The sequence below is a fragment of the Excalfactoria chinensis genome, chromosome 4, assembly GCF_039878825.1.
Source record: "Excalfactoria chinensis isolate bCotChi1 chromosome 4, bCotChi1.hap2, whole genome shotgun sequence".
NCBI classification, from domain to species: Eukaryota; Metazoa; Chordata; class Aves; order Galliformes; family Phasianidae; genus Excalfactoria; species Excalfactoria chinensis.
In genome coordinates, this window is record NC_092828.1 from 164,043 (window position 1) to 184,547 (window position 20,505).

Here is a 20,505-nt window from a genome sequence, read left to right on the forward strand (position 1 = left end):
CATTCCTGCCGCCGGAGCGGGGCACCGCACAGCCCCGGGGCAGCTCCGCTCCCCGCTCCTCGCCTCCCACGGCCGCTGGCAGAGCGCTGGGGCTGGAGCGGAGCGCGGCTCTTCCAGGAAAGCGAGGACAGCCCGAGCTGCTCCTTCGGCTCCCTGTCAGCACAGCTCTTGGCCGCCAGCTGCAGAGGACGGGGAGGGAGCAGGCAAGGAAGGCAACGGGGAAGGGCCTGTCGGGTCCCCAGGGATGCTCTGTGCGTGGGAGCGCAGTGCTCTGGCGCTGACAGACAAGCTGGGGGAGGGATGGGGGAGGGAAAGAGACGGCGCCAGTGCAGCATGCACAGCTCTCAGGTTCTCCTGCACAGCCGGCTGGCCACATGCTGCTCCTGCCAGGCCCTAGGTTGGCTGAGCCACGACACTTGAAGATCCTCCCCCTGTGACCCAGGGAGCTGCGTTCAGAGTGCAGACGCGGACACTGACCATGGAGCGCTTGCTCCACGTGGAAGTGATCTGACCCAGAGGACGTCGGCCAGCTCCCAGAAGCCTCCTGGGAGCAGCCACAGCAGCAAGCTCTGGTTGGGAGCAGCTCAGCCTGCACAAGGAGGCAGGGATGGCTCTCCCCAGAAAGCCCTGCCCTCTGCTACTCCAGGGCTGCTCTCACCTGCAGAGAAGGTGCCCCCAGGAGGCATTATGGACGGAGGAAGCAGACCACAGCCCACATATAGGTGCCAAGGAGGTGACAGTACACCTCTCCCCTAGCATGAAGGAGATCACTGCTCCTCCCAGCTGCAGAATGACAGGAGGAGCGGGTTCACACAGCCCAGCTGCTCCCAGGTCACACTCGGGACACCGTGTGCCATGGAAAGGAGGCCACACTGCACATAGAAAAGTGCTTTATTTGAGCAAGGAGGGGAGTGGTTTCACACCGGGTCTGCCCCAGTGCCGTGCCCCCTGCCTGGCCCCTCCAGGCCCTTGCGAGCTCCCAGTCTCTCCCCGTGGGCACACAGATGTGCCTCAGTCCTGCTTGCCCGGCTCCTGGCCAGCACCACCAGCCAGCAGACAGAGCGGTCTGCGCTGCAGCACAACTACTCTGTGACCTCAGGCACCACGCTCACCAGCAAAGTGTCATAGCTGCGCCGCACCAACAGGGCCAAGCTCTGCTGAGTCCTCACCGCCTCGTACACATCCTCTGCGCGGCGCGTCGCCTGGCCGTTAATCTCCAGCACCACGTCGCCAGCCTTCAGCCCTGCCCTGGCGGGAGAAGGAAAGAAATTGATGGCAAGTGAAGCAGACGCTTGTCTGCGGCTTCGTCCTCCAGGAAGGAAGGAGAGCCAGGCACTTCAGGAAGCTGGGGCTGTTGTGCCAGGCATTCCTTCAGCTCCACAGGTAGTTTGGCCAAGGGGATGCCAAGCACAGCCCAAGCATGTTTCACCAGTCAGCTCCTGCTGCAGACCGCCTGCCTTGCAGGCCCCAACCCCTGCTGCTCCGCAGCAAAACCCTCAGAGCTAAACCCATCCCACCCCGAAGCACAGGGCAGCACTTACTGATGGGCCGGAGAACCGATGATCACTTTGTGGATTAGCACTCCATAGGAGACATCAGGGAAGCTGGGGTCACGCAGCTTCAGCTCAGCTAAGATGCTGCAGAGTGAAAATGAGCATCACGGTACTGAGCCGGGAAGCAGAGCGGGGCTCCCACCCGGCCAGGACCACACTGGGAGAAGAATAATGCCGCAGAACTCTCATCCTGCTCCTCTGCAACCAGCTGCCAACCCTGGGGTCACTCAAATGCCACCAGCTCCCTGACAAAAACTAATCCTGACTGTGCTAGGGAGAAATGGAAACTGCCAGCACCGCTGCCAGCTGGATCCCAGCTGCTGGTGATGCACGTCCTGTGTCTGAACAGCCCCACATCAGACAGCTTTCCTGGTCTCAGATTTGCAGCTCCGGTCCTGAAGTTTCACTTCCATCTCCTGTGGGCAGGTCACAGAAGAAAAGTTACGTCCTTTTGTTTTAGCTAGAGATGTCAAGCAGAAGTAGACCTCTGTCTCTCTGCTGGAGTCTAGACTAAGCAGCCCCAGTTCCGGCAGTATTCCCTCTGATCAGGTTTTCTAGCCCTATCTCTCAATTCTGCACCTCTCTGCTCCTTTCTGGGTTCTCCAGCACTGGATACAACACTCCAGCTGGATCTCACAACTGCACATTACATAAACAGCCTCTGCACCAGTTCAGATCCACTGGAACCCCAGGACATGCAGCACCCAGCTCCTTGCTCCCCACTGTTTTTGCCTCCTTGCTTTGCAGCAGTCCCTGCTGAACTGCACTGCAGTTTTTTCCCCCCACTGATCTTTGCAAGCTGCCACCTCTTCTTGATGTCACAGTATTACAGCACAGACGAGGTTGGAAGGGAGTTGGTCCTACACCAGCCAGAGCAGGATGCTGAGACCGTCCATGCCAGTGCCGAGTATCTCCAAGGACAAAGACTCACAGCCCCTCCAGCTGCAGGGTTTGACCACTCAGTTAAAAACAGCGGTTTGTTGTGTTCAGCTGGAATCTCACATATTTCAGTTTGTGCCCATTGCACCCTGTGCTGTCAGCTGGTGCTGCTGACAGGACGATCAGGGCTACTGCTGACAGCAGCTGCACGTTTACTATGACTCATCTGCTTCTTCACTTCACTCCCTAACACAGAGCCATACATGCCCTTACGCAGCCTCTGTACAAACACAGTAACTGCCTCCCAGTCTCTGAGCAGCTACTGTGGAAAAGCTTCCCCCCACTTTTAGTGCTGAGCATGACGTTGTGCAGCCTGGGCTATTGCTGGGGCCAGGTGTCCCCACTACATCCTCTCCCCCCCTCCTGCCCACCCTCAGCCCACTCCCTGTGGGGAACAGTATGAGAATCAGTGAAGGTCTGTACACTGTATAAGCACTGCTCAGCCATATCTAAAACATTGCTGTGTTACATGTTAATGGGGAATGGTTTGAAGATGAAGGAGGGAAGATTTAGGTTGGACATCGGAGGGAAGTTCTTTACTCTGAGAGCAGTGAGGTGCTGGAACAGCTGCCCAGAGAGGCTGTGGATGCCCCGTCCATCCCTGGAGGTGTTCAAGGCCAGGTTGGATGGGGCCCTGGGCAGCCTGGGCTGCTATGAAATGGGCAGGTTGGCGGCCCTGCCTGTGGTGGGGGTTGGAGCTTTGCGACCCTTGAGGTCCCTTCCAACCCAACCATTCTGTGATTCTGTGACTGTTATCAACACTGTTTTTGGTCACAAATCCAAACCACGGCACCACACACGACACTGAAAAAGCAATGATCTCCATCGCAGTCAGCCCCCATACAGAGGTCACTCAGACCAAGGGCACATCTACAGACATTGTGCAGGTGAGACTGTGCCTCCAGCTGCTCCTGAGCATGTGACAACCAGTAAGGTTTTGCTTCTGTTACGTTTGCCACTTGCTCTTTTGAATCCTACATCATCAGCAAGTCCTATCACACACAGCATGAAGAAGCAACCCACATGTTTTAATGTTTCCACGGTAACATCCCTCATCAGCACTGCACCTGTTCAACGTAGAACTCATTTCCAACAACCAGTATCTCTGTTCTCAAAGTCCTTTACTCAGCCCGCACCTACTGCATGCTGTAATGCAGGGCAGTGGGAGCCTTCCTCAACCCTGCACTAATCTTTGAGAAGACACTTCCCCAGCTTTTTCCTCTCCTCCCTAAAGAACATCTGAATCCCAGTAACAACTTTCAATGGGCAAAAATGGGGTGTCTATATGGGCGCTGTTCTCAGATGAGAGCACCTGCCTCTGGCTTCAGTTCTGCTCATACTGGTGGACCTGAACCTCCACCACAGCCCGATTTCCACGCCACCACCTCACGCAGCACTGTCCTCCCCAGGCCCCAGCGTCAGCTCCAACGGTGATCACGAGCACCACCTGCTGGGCATGCCTGCGCTGCGGGCAGTGCTCCCGGCTCACCCTGCTGCCCTGGAATCCGAGGGGCAGTGCAGCTCCTCACGGCTGTGCACCAACAAGAAGCCCCGACTGCTCGTGGCGTCCAGCCCAGATTCAACCAACCGTACAGGAGCCACCGGAACTTTGGACGGGCCCGGCACAGCCCTGGATTGTTTCTGCCAGGCACATGGCAGCCACCAACCCCAGCAACATACTGAGCCCCAGGAATCTCTTGGGAGCTGCTCAGGCACGATACCTCTGAGCAGGAAGGAAGGCTGCTCACAGAGGTGAGACTGCAAGCCAACTGCTCCTCAAACAGCTGTGCTTGCTGCACCTAGGAGGCTGCAGGCCTTCACTGTGTGAAGAGGTGGCAATTCTATCTCAGGGCTTGCAGAGCCCTTCATAGGGCTGACCAGGGCTGCCCAGCACTCAGCAAGTCACATCTAACACAGCACACAGGGCATCTGCCCTGGGGCGCCGCATTTGGCTTGTGTGTCTTGGAGGCCAGCAGAACCTAAGCAAGCAGTCTGGCTGCAATCCTCTTTGTTAACCAGAGCATTTCTTCAGATGCAGAGGAAACAAAGTGCTCCTCCCAGGCTAGACAGGATGGTGAAGAGTCTCACGCCTGCAAGTCATCCCCTTCCCATTTTCCAGTGCTGTCCTGCTCAGCACCACCATTTCTTTCCATAGGCAGCACCCAACCTTCCTCCTGCCAGCCTGGAGCCTCACAGCACTGAGAGGCAGCAGCACTGTGCGCCCACACAGCCCCCTCTGCAACGTTCCTACCTCCTTCCCCAGCAGCCGACTCTCTTGCAGGCAAATGTGCACGTTCTCATTCTGAAGGTCCCATATTTTGCCCCGATTTCAGCACCGCAGCAGTTCACCTGCCAGACCGATTGTGCACAGTTTGCACAAACTTTACACCAAAACGTTCAGTTGGCACAACACACATCTGTTAATTACACATTTCTGGTGGCTCTTTGTTCAGGCTGTGTTACAAGGCCTCTTTATGGAACCCCTAATGGAATTAGATACTGATGCGGCACATTTAGGGACTTTGTATCTGCTTGCAGGTTCTGCCACAAACATGGACATTTGCAAGTTACAAACTAACCCCAGACACACAAGAGTCTGAACACAACAGCAGCGAAGAGATCTTTGAAGGTGAACACTTAACCTCGTGAAGGCAAACCTCTCAAAACCTCCCAGCAAGACCAGGGCCCCCTGACCCCAGAGCACCTACCTGGGTGTGAGAGTCAGCATCATCACCCCGATGTAACGGCGCTTCGTCTCCGCGTTCCCAAACCAGGAGCCTGTGGGCAGAAGGGACCCCTGACAACAACACTGAACACAGACGCGTGCTCAAAAAAGCACAGGGCTGAACCAGCACATCACAAAGCCAACACGCCTCAAGGCAGCGATTCCGAGTGATTCCGAGTCCCTACCAACACAAAATTTCAGTGCACTGCATACTTTCTTTTCTTGGTTTAAGACATCACTGTTTTGCTTGAGGATACCAAGCAAATATCGTGATGTCAACGTGAGATCCAGGCAGCAAGAATCTGCACTAAACAAATTATCACAAACAAAACAAAAACAGGAACAAAACCAAGGCAGAGTTCTTGGAAACTGAAAGCCTTTATCTGTGGCAGACGGGCAAACGGATCTGCCATGGCAGAGGGGCTCACTGCCTCATGCCCAATGGGAGAATCTTCCTACTCTCCAAAGGTTCTTCCCCTTGTTATGTTTGCCCACCTCTCTGAAGAAGTGCAGGCAGGTCGGCTGTGCCACAGCTTCTTCCCTCTTTCATCACCCTTCCTCTGGCCTCCTTCCCCAGCACCCGAGCAGAGAGGCATCCAACTCACTTTTGCGCTGCTCCTCCTTCTGCAGGAACTTCCGCAGCCGGTCTGAGGGGATGGCAAAGGAGATGCCTGACGTCACCTTCATGGTGTTCACCCCAATCACTTCGCCATCCTGCATGGAAAGAGGCAACGTGTTCTCCAACCTGCACCTTTATGGGGCCGTGCAAATCTTGAAGCCTGTGCACCCGTCATCCCCCCCAGGCATTCTGACCCTGCTGAGGCCAGGCAGGGATGAGTCCCACCAAGCAGGGCTCTCACCCCACGCCAACTCCTTGATCCCACCTTTTAAGATGCCAAGAGCACACAGTTCCTCCTTCCCTCCCAACAGCTGAGGACGCCTGCACAGTGCTCCCACTGAGAGCACGCAGCCCCAGCAGAAAAGGCCCACTGGGATACGTGCAGGAGAACTTACCAAGTTGACAAGGGGACCACCAGAGTTCCCAAACTGAAACAACAGAGAGAGCAGCAGTGAGGCCACAAAAGCAAACCTCAAACACCATCCCACAGTGAGCAGGCAGAGAAACAGGGAACAGGGCTCGGGCTGAGAAACAGCCAGATCACCAACCAGGCCCCCCCCCCTCCCAGCCTGCTGTGCCCAGCCTCCCCGCACCTCACAGCACACAGAGCCCTTCCCCAGCCCAGCCTGCCCCCTTACATCGATGGCGGCGTCCGTCTGGATGTACTCCATGTCGGAGGCGGTCAGGCCCAGCTCCCGGCTGCCGCGCTGCGCCGAGCTGACGATGCCGGACGTGATGGTGTTCTGCAGGGCGAAGGGGCTGCCCATGGCCACCACGAACTCTCCCTGCCGCACCTCAGAGGAGCGTCCGAGGGGCAACGTGGGCAGCGGGTGCTGGAAGAGAGGAACCGGGTGAGCAGAAGGCAGGAGAGGAGGGGAGCCCTTCGGCAAAGCGCCCGCACCTTGGGCTTGATCCGGATGGTGGCAATGTCGGCGACCTGGTCCACGTCCTGCACCACAGCGTCGTACTGCTCCCCGCTGGCCAGCTTCACCCGCACACGCCGCCGGTTTGCCACCACGTGAGCGTTGGTCACAATGAGCCCATCAGGAGACACCACGAACCCCGAGCCGTTTGAGATGGGCACCTCACGGCCCGAGAATGGGTGCCTGCAAGGTGGGAAAGGGTCATGGGAGGGTGCAGGGCCCAGAGGGGACCGGGGGGTATGCGGGGGGCCAGGCGGGCAGCGGCATGGCTCAGCCTGGTGGGCAGCGGCATGGCTCAGCCTGGTGGGCAGCGGCATGGCTCAGCCTGGTGGGCAGCGGCATGGCTCAGCCTGGTGGGCAGCTGCATGGCTCAGCCTGGTGGGCTGGACAGCAGCGGGAGACTGAGGAGATGGCCGGATGACAGCAGGACGTGGGAGCTCCTTCACAGCCCCATGCTGGGTGTCCATCTCATAGAGCTGTGTGCACTATGGGGCAGCAAGCAGGAGGAAGCAGAAATCCACGGGCTATGGCAAAAGCGTCACCCCATGAGGACCACAGAGGTGCACTGGGAAGCACACGCTAACAGAGGTGCACTGGGAAGCACACGCTAACAGAGCTGCAATGGACATTGGTGTCTTTGACAAGCAGCAGCCCTATAACCTGAACACACAGAGCTTTGCCGTGAGGACCACACAGGGTGAGCTGACGTCCCCGTGAGTCTATTCATGACCTTCAAGAGGTCAGAGCGGCTCAGGGTGGCTCTAAACTGATGGAAAAGGCATCGAAGCAGCCCGTGAGGACATCGGGGCCTGAGTACCGGCCAGCATCACCCTGCCTTTGGGAACGGTCTGGGGCACACGCTGCAGGAAAGCACCTCCAGGCTCACAGTAACCGGGTACCGTCTATCCTAAACCGGAGGCTCCCGGCAGCGCCCCGCAGGTGACACTCGGGCTGACCGTGCGGCTGCCGCTGTTAGTCCCGAGCGCAACGACGGCGGCCGCATCGCCGCGCCGCGGTGCCGGGCGTACCTGCCCACGATCTCCACGTAGACCAGGGCGGGCGCCGTCTTCTCCACCACGTCGGCGATGAAGTTGAAGGCGGCGCGGGGCGAGCCGGGCGGCGGGGCGGGTGGGGCGGGCACGGCGGCGCGCAGCGCGGGGCGGCGGCCTTCCCGGGCCCACAGCAGCACCAGCGCCGCCGTCCCGGCGCCCAGAGCCGCGGCCAGCAGCCGGCGTCCGGAGGGAGGGAAGGGGGGAGGCGGCGGCGGCGGCGGCGGCAGGCGGGGGTTGGCGGCAGCTCCGCACAGCGCCCGGCCCCAGCGCGTCGCGCCCCGCGGAGCGCGCACACACCGCGACACAGCCGACATTGCGCCGCGAGGCGCGCCGGGAGATGTAGGCGCGGTGGGCGCGGTAGGCTCGGTAGACTCGGTAAGCTCGGTTGGGTCGGGCTCTCCGGGAGGTGCGGGGCGCGCTGGCTGCCGCCTTCCGTCGGTCCTGCCGGTGTCGGCGCCGCGCTGCGGGCGGAGCGGGTCGCGCTCGTAGTCCCGTGACCGCGGCTGGGCGCAGGTGGGCGGCGCGGTGCTCGCCGGGAAGGCCGCGCTCCTCCCAGCGCGCCCCGCGCGGTCCGGGCGGGCGGCGGAAGATGGCGGCGGGCGGAGCGGGGCGCTGAGCGGACGGAGCGCGGCATGGAGCGGAGCGGGGAGCGCAGCGCGGAGCGGAGCATGGAGCGGAGCGCGGCGCCGGGCCCGGAGCGGCTCTTCGACTCGCAGCGGTGAGAACCGGGCGCGCCCCGCTCGGAGGGGCCGGGAGCGACCGGGGGGACCTGGCGGGGTGGGCCGGAGCGTCCCGGGAGCGGGCGGGAGGAGCCGGGCCGGGCGGGGGGCCGAGCGGCCGTGCGAGCCCGTTGTCCATCCGAGCCCCGCCGTCCATCCGAGCCCCGCCGTCCATCCGAGCCCCGCCGTCCATCCGCGCCGTTGTTTCTCCTCCCGCAGGTTTCCCACCGACGGGTTGGTGCTGCTGGCGCTGCTGCTGTACGCACCCGTGGGGCTGTGCCTGCTCGTCCTGCGGCTCTTCATCGGCCTGCACGTCTTCCTGGTCAGCTGCATCCTGCCCGACGGAATGCTGCGCCGGTGCGTGCGGGACGGGGGGCGGCGGGACGGGCCCTGAGGAGGGACCGCGGGTACCGCGGGGGGGCCGGGAAGTTTGGGGCCGTTCTGTGCCCCGCGGTCACGGAGCGGGTCCGTTGGAAGAGGCCGGACGGAGCGGGACCGAAGCCGTGGGCTGCCATGAGCTGTGCCCGGGCTCTGAGCGCAAACACGGGCTGCTGATGGCAGCTCTGCGGCTCGGTGCCGTCCTGCCCCGTGTCGCGGTGCCGTCCTGCCCGGTGTCTCCTGCTGCGGTGGCAGCTCTGCAGGCAGCTCGCAGCTGCGGCCCCCAAACAGTTCCAGTCTGTTGAACCATTCCCCTTTCATACCGATATCCTTTCCTAAACCGAGTCCCGGGTTCTTGCTTTCTTGGCTCTCTGAGGCAGCTGTGGCTCAGCCTGCAGGATCTGAGGGAGCCCTTTTTCCTCCTTTAGCCTCATTGTCCGAGTGATGTGCTCAGTGCTGGGGCTGTTTGTGCAGCAGAGCGGCCCCCGTCTCCGTGATGCTGCAGTGCAGGTGTACATCGCCAACCACGTCACACACTTTGATCACAATGTCATCAACCTGCTGACCTCCTGTAACACGGTGAGTAGCACCTCGCTGGGGCATGGCGGGGCCGTAAGGGCCTTTCCAAGCACACAGTTGGATATTGCAGAGTTTAGATGTTGCTCTGAACGTTCTCGGTTCTTATTAACCTTTGAGTTGTGCAAGCCTGAAGTGTTTTTTTTCTGCGATTCAGTTTCATGCTTGTGTGAAAAGCTGAAGATGAGAGGTAACAGTAAGGGTTAAAGCAAGGATTGGTTTTATTGAGTGGGTAGGATCACAGAATCATAGAACAGCCTGGGTTGCAAAGGCCCACAGCGATCATCCAGTTCCAGCCCCCTGCTGTGTGCAGGGTCACCAGCCACCAGACCGGGCTGCCCAGAGCCACATCCAGCCTGGCCTTGAATGCCTGCAGGGATGGGGCATCCACAGCCTCCTCGGGCATCTGTATCTTTCTGTCAGACACAGCGCTGGCTGTGGGTTTCCCTACAGTGCTGGCTGCAGGTTGTACCTGTGGCAGCAGCAAGGGCAGGCAGGATGCTGTGCTCGGGCTGTTGTGTTGGGCTGACAGCTGTGTGACTTTCCCTGTACTCAGAAAATTCCCTGGGTGTGCAGTTCCTGAATCCACAGGCACCAGATGCGGAGTTAAGTTCTGCAGTATATCCTGAGTGGCCAAAGATTGGGCCCTTAGCTGGGGAGAGCTAACTCTTGGAAGCGGTGCATCCCTGGCCAAGAGTGTTGGGAATTCCTAGAGAAACTGTGGGGAACGTGAATGACACTCAAGGCATAGAGGAGTTCGTTGCTCAGATGGTTGGGGTATGGTCCGAGTTGTGGATCAGGAATCAAATTGCCAGGGAACTGGGGCCGGAGCCACCACTGAAGCCTGACAGCAGCGTGTTCTCTGCTGCCAGCACTGTTAGCATATAGATTGTTCCCTCAGCTCCCAGAGGTGTTTTTGCTAGCAAGCAGAAATTTCATTTCCCATTGACACCCGATAAAGTAGGTCTTGAAGGGAGAACAGAGTGACATCTCTTGCTTTCTCTTGTTTTTCTTTCTTACAGCCTGCACTGAATGGTGCCCCTGGCTTCATCTGCTGGTCTCGGGGCTTCATGGAGCTGGGAGTGACAGGGAGCCGAGCTGAGCTGGTCGATTCCTTGAAGGCGTATTCGTCTCACAGAGGAAACCCACCACTGCTGCTCTTCCCAGAGGAAGCTGCCACCAATGGCCGGGCCGGCCTGCTCCGCTTCAGGTGCTGGAAATGGGTGTTCTGGAGCTGGCTGTGCTCAGGGTTTGCTCAGCTTGGGAAGTTGCTGACGGCTGCACTCCTCCTTTTCAGCTCCTGGCCATTCTCCATCTTGGATGTGGTGCAGCCGATTGCCCTACAGGTTCAGAGGCCTTTGATCACTGTGGTGAGTCTGATGCAAGGAAGAATTCTGAAAGCTGCGAGATGGTCTCGGTCGTGTCATTAATTTTGCTTCTGCTTTGAAACCTGTGGATAGAGCAACCTGGCTTTGCTCCCTGTCAGCCTGAGGATGTTTTTGTGTGCTTGTGGCTGGCTTTTCAACTGCCATTCTCAGAGACCTAAATCAACGTTATTTTCCTTAATGCTCAGTTTTAAGATATGCCCTTCATCTGGTTTCCATGCTCGTAGCATCAGCATCTCATACCCTCTTTACTAGTTCCCTTCATTTAAAGTTTTTTGAAAGAACAACTGAAGCCCCCCTGGGGTTTGGCTGGCACAGCAGAAGTTACACAACACCCTCTGCATGAGGTTCTTAAACTCACGTCCCCCAGATCCTGATGTGTAAAGTGATGCAACGTCAGCTTCGGAAAAGTGGCAAAGTTCACAGAGTGCTGGTGCTACTCCACAGAGTGCAGTGGAACTGCTCTCACTGTTTGTGCAGAGTGAGGTTGTCTTTCCTCATGGTACGGTTAATAGATCTGTGTGATTAGAAGACATGTTATGTCTGTCAGACATGTAGATGTTTCCCTACTTTTCCATCCATTTAAGGGGGCAGGATGCACTGTGTAGGTTTAAAGCCACTTACAAACAGGCCGTGACACATTACTGCCCACACAGGTATTTTCCAGGTGAGGTTCTGTGAGGAATTAGTTTTTTGCCACTTGGTATTTACTGCTTTTATCCATGTTGAAGGCCGCAATATTGTGGTCCTTGGAGTTAGTGAATAATGAACAAGCTGGAATACGGATGTGATTCTGCTGATACCTGCAAGTCTAATGTGGTCTGTGGGTGCGTGACAAGAGGAGTGCCTGGCAGAGCAGAGCACACAGCTGCACACCTGCAGTGGTGACAGCTACTTCTAAATCACGGTGTGGAGCTCTGGTAGCCCAGCTGTGAGAAAGTGGGGCAGCAGTAGAGAGAGCTCCAGAAGGCTGTAACCATAATGCAGGATCCAGAGAGCAGGATTTAAAGGTGCTCAGTTTCATTAGCTGAATCGAAGAGGAGGCAGAGCGATGGCTGTGGATAGCTGCTTGCGCAGCGGAGAAGTAGCTTAAAAGTGGAGAAACTTAACTACTTTTTCTTCTGGACAACACACACAGCGGTCGTAGCAGGTGCTGAGCCTGGATGTTGGTAATACTCGAGCTTCATTTCGGGTTGTGATGAAGTTTTCTAACAGTGAAGATACTTTTAAGTTTCTGAATGACTGCTCCAGTGAATAGGAGATTCGTCTTGTTCTGTGCTGCTCAGAATGAGTCAGTGAGCTCCTTGTGAGTTTGGTTCCTCTGAGAAATTCTGTGCAGTATGTCAAGTTGTGGGAAGGCTTTGCATCTGTCTGCCCATCTTTTTCCTGCATGAACATTAGGGAGAAGGGCGTGCACTAACTGCTGCCTTATTGGAGGATGGTGGTTGTAATCACTTCTTGCCTCGGGATTTTTGCCTTCAGAAGCTGAGCAGGATTTTTTGTAGATGAATTGTAGAATTTATGTCATTTTGAATCATCAAAAGCTTCCTGGGTCAGGAGATGGGATGCTCTGAATGCTTCAATCAGTGCTCTACAGAAAGCTTACGGAGCTACTCACCCAGTGTGTGTGGATGATGCCAGGCTAAGCACCACCAAGTCTGGGTTTTAGAAGGAATGTGCTTCAGTCCTGTAGCTATCTGGAACCCTGAAGGGAAAGTGCTGGTTTGTGACAGGCAGTGGCGTAACCGTGAAGGCTGAGTGTTGGAATCACTATAAGGCATTTGGCCCTGGTTTTCTTAGCTCTGTTTATTAGGAGGTGAGGCTTCTTCATGTTGCCCTTCGTGACTCTGCTTTCGGAGCTTTTCTCAGTTGAATAAACCACGTGCAAGACTTTGGTTGAGGATAAAGTCACATGTAAAAGAAGCTGAGGGGACTGCATTATTAACTGTAGATATTGAGATGGTGTTCCCACCAGCTTGTGGAAAGCTTTATCACCTGCAGGATAAAAGAAACCAACTTGAAAAGATCCTAGGAATGGTGTTCATTGAATAGAAAATTGGTTAGAGTCGTTGGAAAGTGTAGGTGGGGAGGATTGTCTTCTAGTTCAGCTGTCTGTGCAGAGTCGGAATAGCTCCTGGTTTTGGCTGTGTCCTGCTGAGAAGGATGCAGTGCCCACCAGCTCTGTGCAGCTGTTCTCTTTTGGGAGGCACTGCGGTCCTGAGGGAAAAGGTTATTGATGTTTAGAAATAGGAAGGCGGTAATAAATTATGGCTCACCTTTAACGATTTCAAGAGGAAGAGTTCTTTAGAGCATCATAGTGTGCAAGTACAGCTTATGGGAGCTGAGTTGTTACACAGGCCGTTCCCATCTGCATATGATTCCCATCGTGATCCCAAGGGAGCATTAATAGAGCATTTAAAGTCCTTTCTAAAGGCATTCTCTGTAAGAGAAGGTGGAAATATTGAGAGAAAACCTTGCTGTCCCGGTGAGAGTAAAAGACAGCTTGGAGCAATGGAAAATCTGACTCTTTTGCTCTGCAGGGTGAGGACTAATGAAGGTGAATCTCCTCCCTTGCCCACTTCTCCGCATCTCTGCTGCAGATCTGTTACTCACTGCCAGCCCTTAGCTCGGTTCTGCCAGCCTGTTTTCCCCAGGGAGGCCTGACTGGCTTTTGTTGTGTGGGCTGTAACCTCATTGCGCTCTCTTCCCCAGAGTGTAGCTGACTCCTCCTGGATTACAGAGCTGTTCTGGACCTTCTTTGTTCCCTTCACAGTTTATCAAGTAAGGTACTATCTTCTCTCTCTCTCTCTATCTCTTTTGTTTGGGTGAGGGTTTGGGGTGGGCAGAAGGCCGGACATTTTCACCACTGAAGTAAGAGATCTTCTGGTGTGCACTTAATTGTGTGCTCTCTGTGGTACCGTAGCATGGCTTTGTTCGGTGCTGTTGGTCCGTGCTCCTCTCAGCCACATTCAGAACTGGAGAGGGCTTTTGGTTCCTGCTGCGACTGAAGGAGTTTTGCAGGGCTTTCACCTAAAGTTCGATGAGTGTATTTTTGAAGCTAGTTCTTCTGTTGTGATTCACTTGAGGACTGCTCAGGTCCCGTGAGTGATGCTGTGCATGCAGCTCAGTCCTTTGGCATCCTTCTCTTCCCTGCAGTCCCTCATGAATTGCAGAGGGCGTTCAGATATCTGTCTGAGGCCCAAATGACCCCAGGCTGGCTGAGTAGCTTTGGTACAGTAAAGGTCCAGAGGCAGGCGAGAGAGGCTTGGAGATAAATTCTTTCCAGTGTGCCTTTGTGGGCTGGGATATTTCAGTAAAGAAAGGTCTCTGTGCTGCAGCTTCCCCCAGCTGTATCTGGCTCATGTTTTGCTGATCTGTTTTGTACTCCCATCTAAGTGGCAGCATTTCTTTATTTGGAGCCTCTCTGGGAACTTCATTAGGAGGTACTTTGTTATGATTGGCTGTTAATAAAGATCAGATGAGCCAGTTCTGTCACCTGAATCACACCTTTCCCCTAACTCTGCATGTTAGGGGTCAGGTTTGACACTCTGCTGTGGGAAGAGATGTGGGGGTGAGCAGGGAGAGCTGAGGCGGGATAGCACCATTGCACTGTTGATCCCAGATGGGGCTGGCTCCTCCAGCAGCCCGGGAAGCAGTCAGCCCAGTGCTGTTGTCCCCATTCAGGTGGATGCCGTCTGTCCCCAGACGAGCTGAAGAGCTGAGTGAGGATTTTGCGCTCCGTGTTCAGGAGGTAGGAGGGTAACGTGGGAGAGGGATGTGTAGGACAACTGCAATGTGGGATGGTCACAGAGGAGAGCGGGGTGTAAGCAGAGCTGCAAAGGCCATTTCTGGTTGGGCATATTTGTGTTACGGGAACTCTGGCCTGTATTTATTGCCCCTTACAATTGTTCTGTTTTTCCGTGGCCTATTTGCCACACATTGTTTAATCCTTTCTGCCATTTATCAAGGCTCTCCCCATCCAGCTCAAATCCGTATGCTAAAAACTCCCCTTTCATAATATCACAAATCAAACGAACAGTGATTGTTTCTCCACCTTCCTGTTCTTGCTGGGTACTTCGCAGATCCCGTAGCAGAGATCTGGTGTCTGTGTCAGGCTGTTTTGCCAGGATGGTACTGCACACTCCTGGTCCTCCGTGTGCTCCCTGCAACACTGAAATGCATCACTGAGGCCTTGGAGAAATCAGTTCCCAGTCCTCCCCTCAGTGTGACTCCAAACAGGCGTTGTACATCTGATGCATTCCCTGCAAGATGGGGATGCCCGGGTCATGCCTGCTCTGTCTTCTCCACATTTCTGCAGCTCTTGGCCATGGAGCTGGGTGTGGTATCCACACGGCTCACTGCAGCAGATAAAGCTGAACACATGAAGAGGCTGAGACATACATCGCATCTTCCCTTTGCCCCAGGTAGGCGTCCCGAGTGTGGAATGGCAGCTTAGGCTCTGCCTTTGGTGACACTTCAGTCTGCTCTTGGTTTCTCGTGTGTGGAGGAAGGGGAGAAGATGTGAGACATCCTCCTAGGGACGAGGGGTGCCTGCATGCTCTGTGCTGCAGATGTAGCTTGTTGGAAGGGAGAGGATCACCGCTCCTCAGCACAGACATGATGGTGGTGTGCAGGAGGTCCTAATTCTTTAATGTTCCCATTTGGACATGAGAGTGGGGCTGGCGCAAGCTGTTAAGGCTGTGTGCCTTTAGGCCACCCTCTTGTGCCCCGTTTCTTTTCCTGCAGCCTCAAGCCAGCCCCTGGCAGCCAGGCTCAGGATGCCTTCCAGCCTGTCTGGTATTGGGTCCTTTGCTCCTGAGGATGCCCGGTTCACAGTGATGGCTCAGCAGGTCAAGGAGGTTCTGCCTCATGTGCCTCTGGACGTCATCAGGACAGACCTGGGTAAGCTTAGGCCTTGGGTGTTAGCAGGGACACAGGATCACCCTCTGTGCCATGTCACAGTGACACCTGAAAGCAGAAATCCTCGTCCCTGCTGCACTGTGAAGCACAGCAGTAGAAAGGAGAAGAGTTCCCTCGCTGTGGCAGCTCCTCTTAATGAATCCTCTGTTCCTGCAGCCCAGACAAACTGTGTGGATACCACTATTGCCAACTTGCTGGAGGGGAGAGTGCCCTTCTTCCCTGAAAGTGAGGCTGGTACTGACCTGCCTGCTCCATCTACCTCCTGGGCTGCATCAGCTTCTGGCATCCAGGGCTCCGTGGCTTTGCCTTCTTCCAAGGTACTTCTAGACTTTTAGTGTCTCCCCTGCACTGGTGGCTCGCAGACGGAGCATGATGGCCTGCGTTTGGGACTAGCCGTGTACTGAGCACTGTAAACTGGGGATTAAATCAGCATGCTGGATGCTTACAGGGCCAATAAGGAGGTTTCCTGGCGTTGGTTGTTTCCAGCTGACTTGGTGCTTTCTGTTCTAGCCAGCTACAAAGCAATTTGCAAAGTCCCCCGTGGAACGGCACCTGTCCCTGCAGGAGAGGAAGCGCGCGCTGTACGACTATGCCCGGAGGTGAGTGCAGCCCACCTCCCCCATCCCCAGCAGGGTCTGCTCCATACATTGCCCGCGTTGTTCTGCTTCCCCTCTCCCAAGTGTGCAGCCTGTTGTCATCCTGGAAACGGCTGTTTGCCTTGAGCTGTCGCCGGGTTTCTGTTTGTGAGCACTGAGTGGGATGGAAGCTGTTTGCCAGAACCACCATTTTTGAGGCGTAGGGCTTTGCAGAAGGAAGGGGTTTGTTCTTCAGTGTGATGCAAGTCACTGTGAGGCCGTAGGTGTCTTTGAAATAAGTATCGATGCTGCGGAACGCTCGTGTTAGAAAAGGGACGGTGCTGTTGGGCAAAGGGCTGCTGCCATTCACCTTCCTGAAGCTGCAGGATGCTCACAGGGAGCAGGGGGTGGGTCTGACCTCTGTGTGGTTTGGATGACGCTGGTGTTGCAGTGAGTGCCCAGCTCTGTCAGTTTGGGATGAACTTGGAGAGGAGCCACAAAGTCATAGGAGAGGAAGTGGGGTCTGTTAAGCTCACAGTGCATGAGCTGGCTCGCTGTACGTAGTTATTTCCCTGGGTGCAGGATTCAGGCTTTTTATCTGTCAAAGAAATGCAGGACAGTAACTAATGGTTAGGAGTTGCAGGCTATTTCTGTAGAGGAAATCTGTTCAATCGGTGGAATGAGCTTCCAGCGGAACTGATGTCTTAGTGGTGCCTGCGTGTCTGGAGGTGAGCCCAGCTGACTCCTTAGAAGATGGCAGAGATAACAGGGGCTTTGGTTCAGTCCACGGTGGCACAGAACTGCTACAGAGTGGAGTCCCCTCCCTGTGCAGGAAGCTTAGAGTGAGCAAGAGAAGCCACCTGGTGCCAAGCTCAGGTGCAGCACTGGGCACCAAGGAGAAGAGCCCGGCTCTGTCCTCCTTGTGCCACGTGTCAGGTATTGATTGACACCAATATACAACACTTCAGTACTTGAAGGGAGTGTGTGGACAGGAGGGGGAATGACTGGATTACATGGGTTGTTAGTGATCAGACAAGGGGGAATGGGAAAGGTCTTCAACTGAGGGCAGGTTTAGGTTGGATTTAGGAGGAAGTTTTTCCCCCAGAGGGTGGTGACGCACTGAACAGGTTGCCCAAGGAGGCTGTGGGTGCCCCATCCCTGCAGGCATTCAAGGCTGGATGTGGCTCTGGGCAGCCTGGGCTGCTGGTTGGTGACCCTGCACACAGCAGGGGTTGGGACTGATGAGCACTGTGGGCCTTTGCAACCCAACTGTTCTATGATCCTATGGTGAGCTTTCCCTTCGGCCTTCCCCTGTCCCAGGGTGAACAGCCCCAGCAGTCTTGGCCTTTTCTTCCAAGAGAGAAGCTCCAGTCCCTTCACGGCCTTTGTGGCCCTGACTCTAACAGCGTCTCTTGCTTTGGGGAGCCCAGAACTGAGCCCCGCACTCCCACTGGCCTTTCTGGTGCTGAATGAAGCGGGCAGAATCCGCTCCGTGCACCAGCTGGCGGCACTGTGCCCGATGCAGGTCCTTTTGCTGGGCTGCTCTGCCTCCAGCACAGCCCGGCGCTGCGGCTGCTCCTCACCCGCAGGGCCCTGCGGTTCCCGTTGAGCTCTATGAGGTTCCTGCCGTTCCTGAGTGGCGGTGTGTGGCGCTGCTGCACACACGGGGTCCCGCCGTCAGCTCACGCGCTCCCTGCCCCGATCCGCGCGGCGTTGTGCGGAGCTGTGCGGGAGGCGGCGGGAGGCCGAGGAGCGGCTCTTCGGTTCCGTGCTGTCACGGTTCCGTGTCGGCGCGGAGCTCCGAGCGGCCGCAGCCCGGCGGGACCGTCCGTGCGCAGCGAGCGCCGCGTTCCCGCACGGCGCCGTGCGGGGCTGCTGGGCCGGGCGGGGCGGGCCGGGCCGGGCTTTCCCGGCGCCGTTGGTTCGGTGCTTTGGGCGCTGCGGCTCCGCGGCCGGGCCGGCACCGGCGGTGCCCGCGGGGGGTTCCGTGCGGTACCGCCTGCCCGTCTCTCCGCAGGAGGTTCGCCGAGAAGCACGGCGCGGCGCGGGCCGGGGGCAGCCCCTGAGCGGCCGGAACCGAACGGAACCGAACGGAGCGGAGTGGGGCGGAGCGGAGCGGAATGGGGCGGCGCGGCGGGGCTGGGTTGGCGCGTCCGGGAGCGGCGGAGCGGCAATAAACGGCGCTGGCAGCAAACGGCACGGTGTGGGGGCGGGGCGGGGCCGCGCTGCTCCGTGCGGCTCTGCACGCGCCGAGGCCGCCGCCCGCACGTAGGCGCCGCTTAAAGGGGCGACGCCAGCGCGGAGCGCCGCCCGCGTCTGCCGAAGGGCGGGGGGCGGCGGGAGGAGCCGGTGCCCTTTTAAGGCGCGGGGCCGCCGGAGCCGGCGGTTTTATTTACATGGGGGCTCGCGGCTGTCACGTGACCGGAGGAGCCGCGGTACCGGGCGGGGGCTGAGAGCGGCGGGAAGCGCGGGGACATGGCGGGCGGCGGCGACGACGGTGTGCGGGGATGGGGGGGAGGGAGGGGGGGGCGGCGTGCGGGGTCGGGGTGCGGAGGGGGCCGGGCGGGGCGGGGGATACCGGGAGCCGCGGGGGGCTGCGCTGCGCGGGGTGGGGGGAGTCGAGGGGGGGGGGTTCGCCTTGTCCCGCGCGGTGCGGGGCTGACGGCCGCCCGCAGGAAGCCGGGGGGAGCTGCGCTGCGACCCCGCGCCCTCCTGGAGCCACAACGACGTGGAGCGGATGCTGATGGAGGCGCAGCTGGAGCCGGACGGAGCCGACGGGTGAGTCCCGCGCCGTGCGGTGCCGTGCCGTGCGGTGCCATGCAGTGCGGTGCGCCGACGCGGGGCTGTGCTGTCAGGGCGCTGCCGGCACTCGGCCCCCCGTCCCGGGACGAGGAAAGCTCCGCAAAGGGGAGCGATCGGCTCCGCCCCCCCCCGGGCCGCCCGCAGACCCCGCCGGGACGGGAAGAAGCGCCCAAGTCCCGCCCGGAGCCCCCGGCGCCCCGAGACGCCCCGCAGGACAACGAGAGCACCGAGCGCCGCCCGCCCGCAGCGCTCAGCCGGAGCTGCGCCGAGCACCGCTGCGCCAAGTGAGCCGCCGGAGCCCCGGCAGCCCCCAGCCCTGCCCCTAACCCTACTCCTAACCCTGCCCCTAACCCTATTCCAAACCCTGCCCCTTACCCTATTCCAAACCCTGCCCCTAACCCTACTCCTTACCTTACTCCTAACCCTGCCCCTAACCCTCCTCCTCCCGCTGCCCCCGCCCTGCTCCCCGCAGGGACCACCTCCCCTTCGCTCGTCCCCCCCCGCCGGTGCGGTGGGCGCTGCGGGACGGCGCGGTGCTGCGGAAGAAGGGGCTGTTCAGCTCCGAGCTGCTGCTGCTCGTCATCCCCCCGCTGCTGCTCAGCCACGTGCTGACGCTGGGGTTGGGGTGAGTGTCCGCGCTCCCGCCGGGTTCGGCGTCGGTAGCGGCGCCCCCCGCGCTCCGTCACCGCCTCCATCCCGCAGGATTTACATCGGGAAGCGGCTGGCGGCCTCCTCGGCGAACCCGCTGTGAGCGCCGGGCCCGGCGGGGAGCGACCTCCGTCCTGCTCTGCGGCCGGGGGCAGCCCGGTGCTCGGCTGTGGCGCGCGGCGCCGTTTCCCCCCCGTCGCCCCCCCCCGTCCCTTCCTCGCCCCACCGGAGCCCACCGCTGCGGGCCGCTCCCGCTCCGCCCCCCGGGCTCCTCGTTCGTGCGGCCCGGAGCGCGCGGGGCCGCGTGGAAATAAAGAGCGGAGCCGCGAGCGGTCAGCGCCGGCAGAGCCCGCCGGGACCCGCAGTGCGGAGCCGGGCCGAGCGCCGAACCGACCGACCTCGCCGCACGGACGGCTGCTGCGGGGCTCCTTTATTGGTCGGTGCGCGGGGCGGCCGGGGGCTGCGGGAGCTGCGGGAGCTGCGGGAGCTGCGGGAGCTGCGGGAGCTGCGGGAGCTGCGGGAGCGGACACCGCACAACGCGCGGCGCTGCCCGGCTGCGATCAGCCCGGACGGATCCCGCGCGGAGCTCGGGCGCGGAGCGGCTGTAGGGACGGGGGCAGCGGGGGGAGCGGAGCAGGAGCGGGGGAAGGGCTCGGGGCCGGCACGGACCGCTCTCGCTCCGCACCGGCGG

General features: G+C 58.7%; 2 protein-coding genes across 3 annotated transcripts; one reads left to right on the top strand and one right to left on the bottom strand.

Annotated features, from left to right (window-relative positions):
- Positions 1-873: 873 nt before the first annotated feature.
- On the bottom strand, positions 874-8,240 carry HTRA2 (HtrA serine peptidase 2). Its single transcript, XM_072334215.1, has 8 exons — positions 7,788-8,240; positions 6,738-6,942; positions 6,475-6,669; positions 6,232-6,264; positions 5,823-5,931; positions 5,201-5,270; positions 1,542-1,637; positions 874-1,248 (listed from the first exon to the last, which is right to left on the bottom strand). The coding sequence occupies exons 1-8, from the start codon at positions 8,123-8,125 to the stop codon at positions 1,083-1,085; spliced, it is 1,212 nt and encodes a 403-aa protein (XP_072190316.1). The 5' UTR covers positions 8,126-8,240; the 3' UTR covers positions 874-1,082.
- Positions 8,241-8,376: 136 nt separating this feature from the next.
- AUP1 (AUP1 lipid droplet regulating VLDL assembly factor) lies at positions 8,377-18,556 on the top strand. Of its 2 annotated transcripts, XM_072334213.1 has the most exons (12): positions 8,377-8,529; positions 8,750-8,887; positions 9,337-9,487; positions 10,507-10,694; positions 10,782-10,854; positions 13,582-13,655; positions 14,554-14,620; positions 15,188-15,293; positions 15,616-15,771; positions 15,946-16,106; positions 16,300-16,388; positions 18,382-18,556. In XM_072334213.1, exons 1-12 carry the CDS (start codon positions 8,444-8,446, stop codon positions 18,428-18,430), a joined length of 1,338 nt encoding a protein of 445 aa, XP_072190314.1. In that variant the 5' UTR covers positions 8,377-8,443; the 3' UTR covers positions 18,431-18,556. The 2 variants fall into 2 exon arrangements, with proteins under 2 accessions (XP_072190314.1, XP_072190315.1); XM_072334214.1 differs by lacking the exon at positions 14,554-14,620 and having other exon boundaries at positions 13,582-13,650.
- The last annotated feature ends 1,949 nt before the right edge of the window (positions 18,557-20,505 follow it).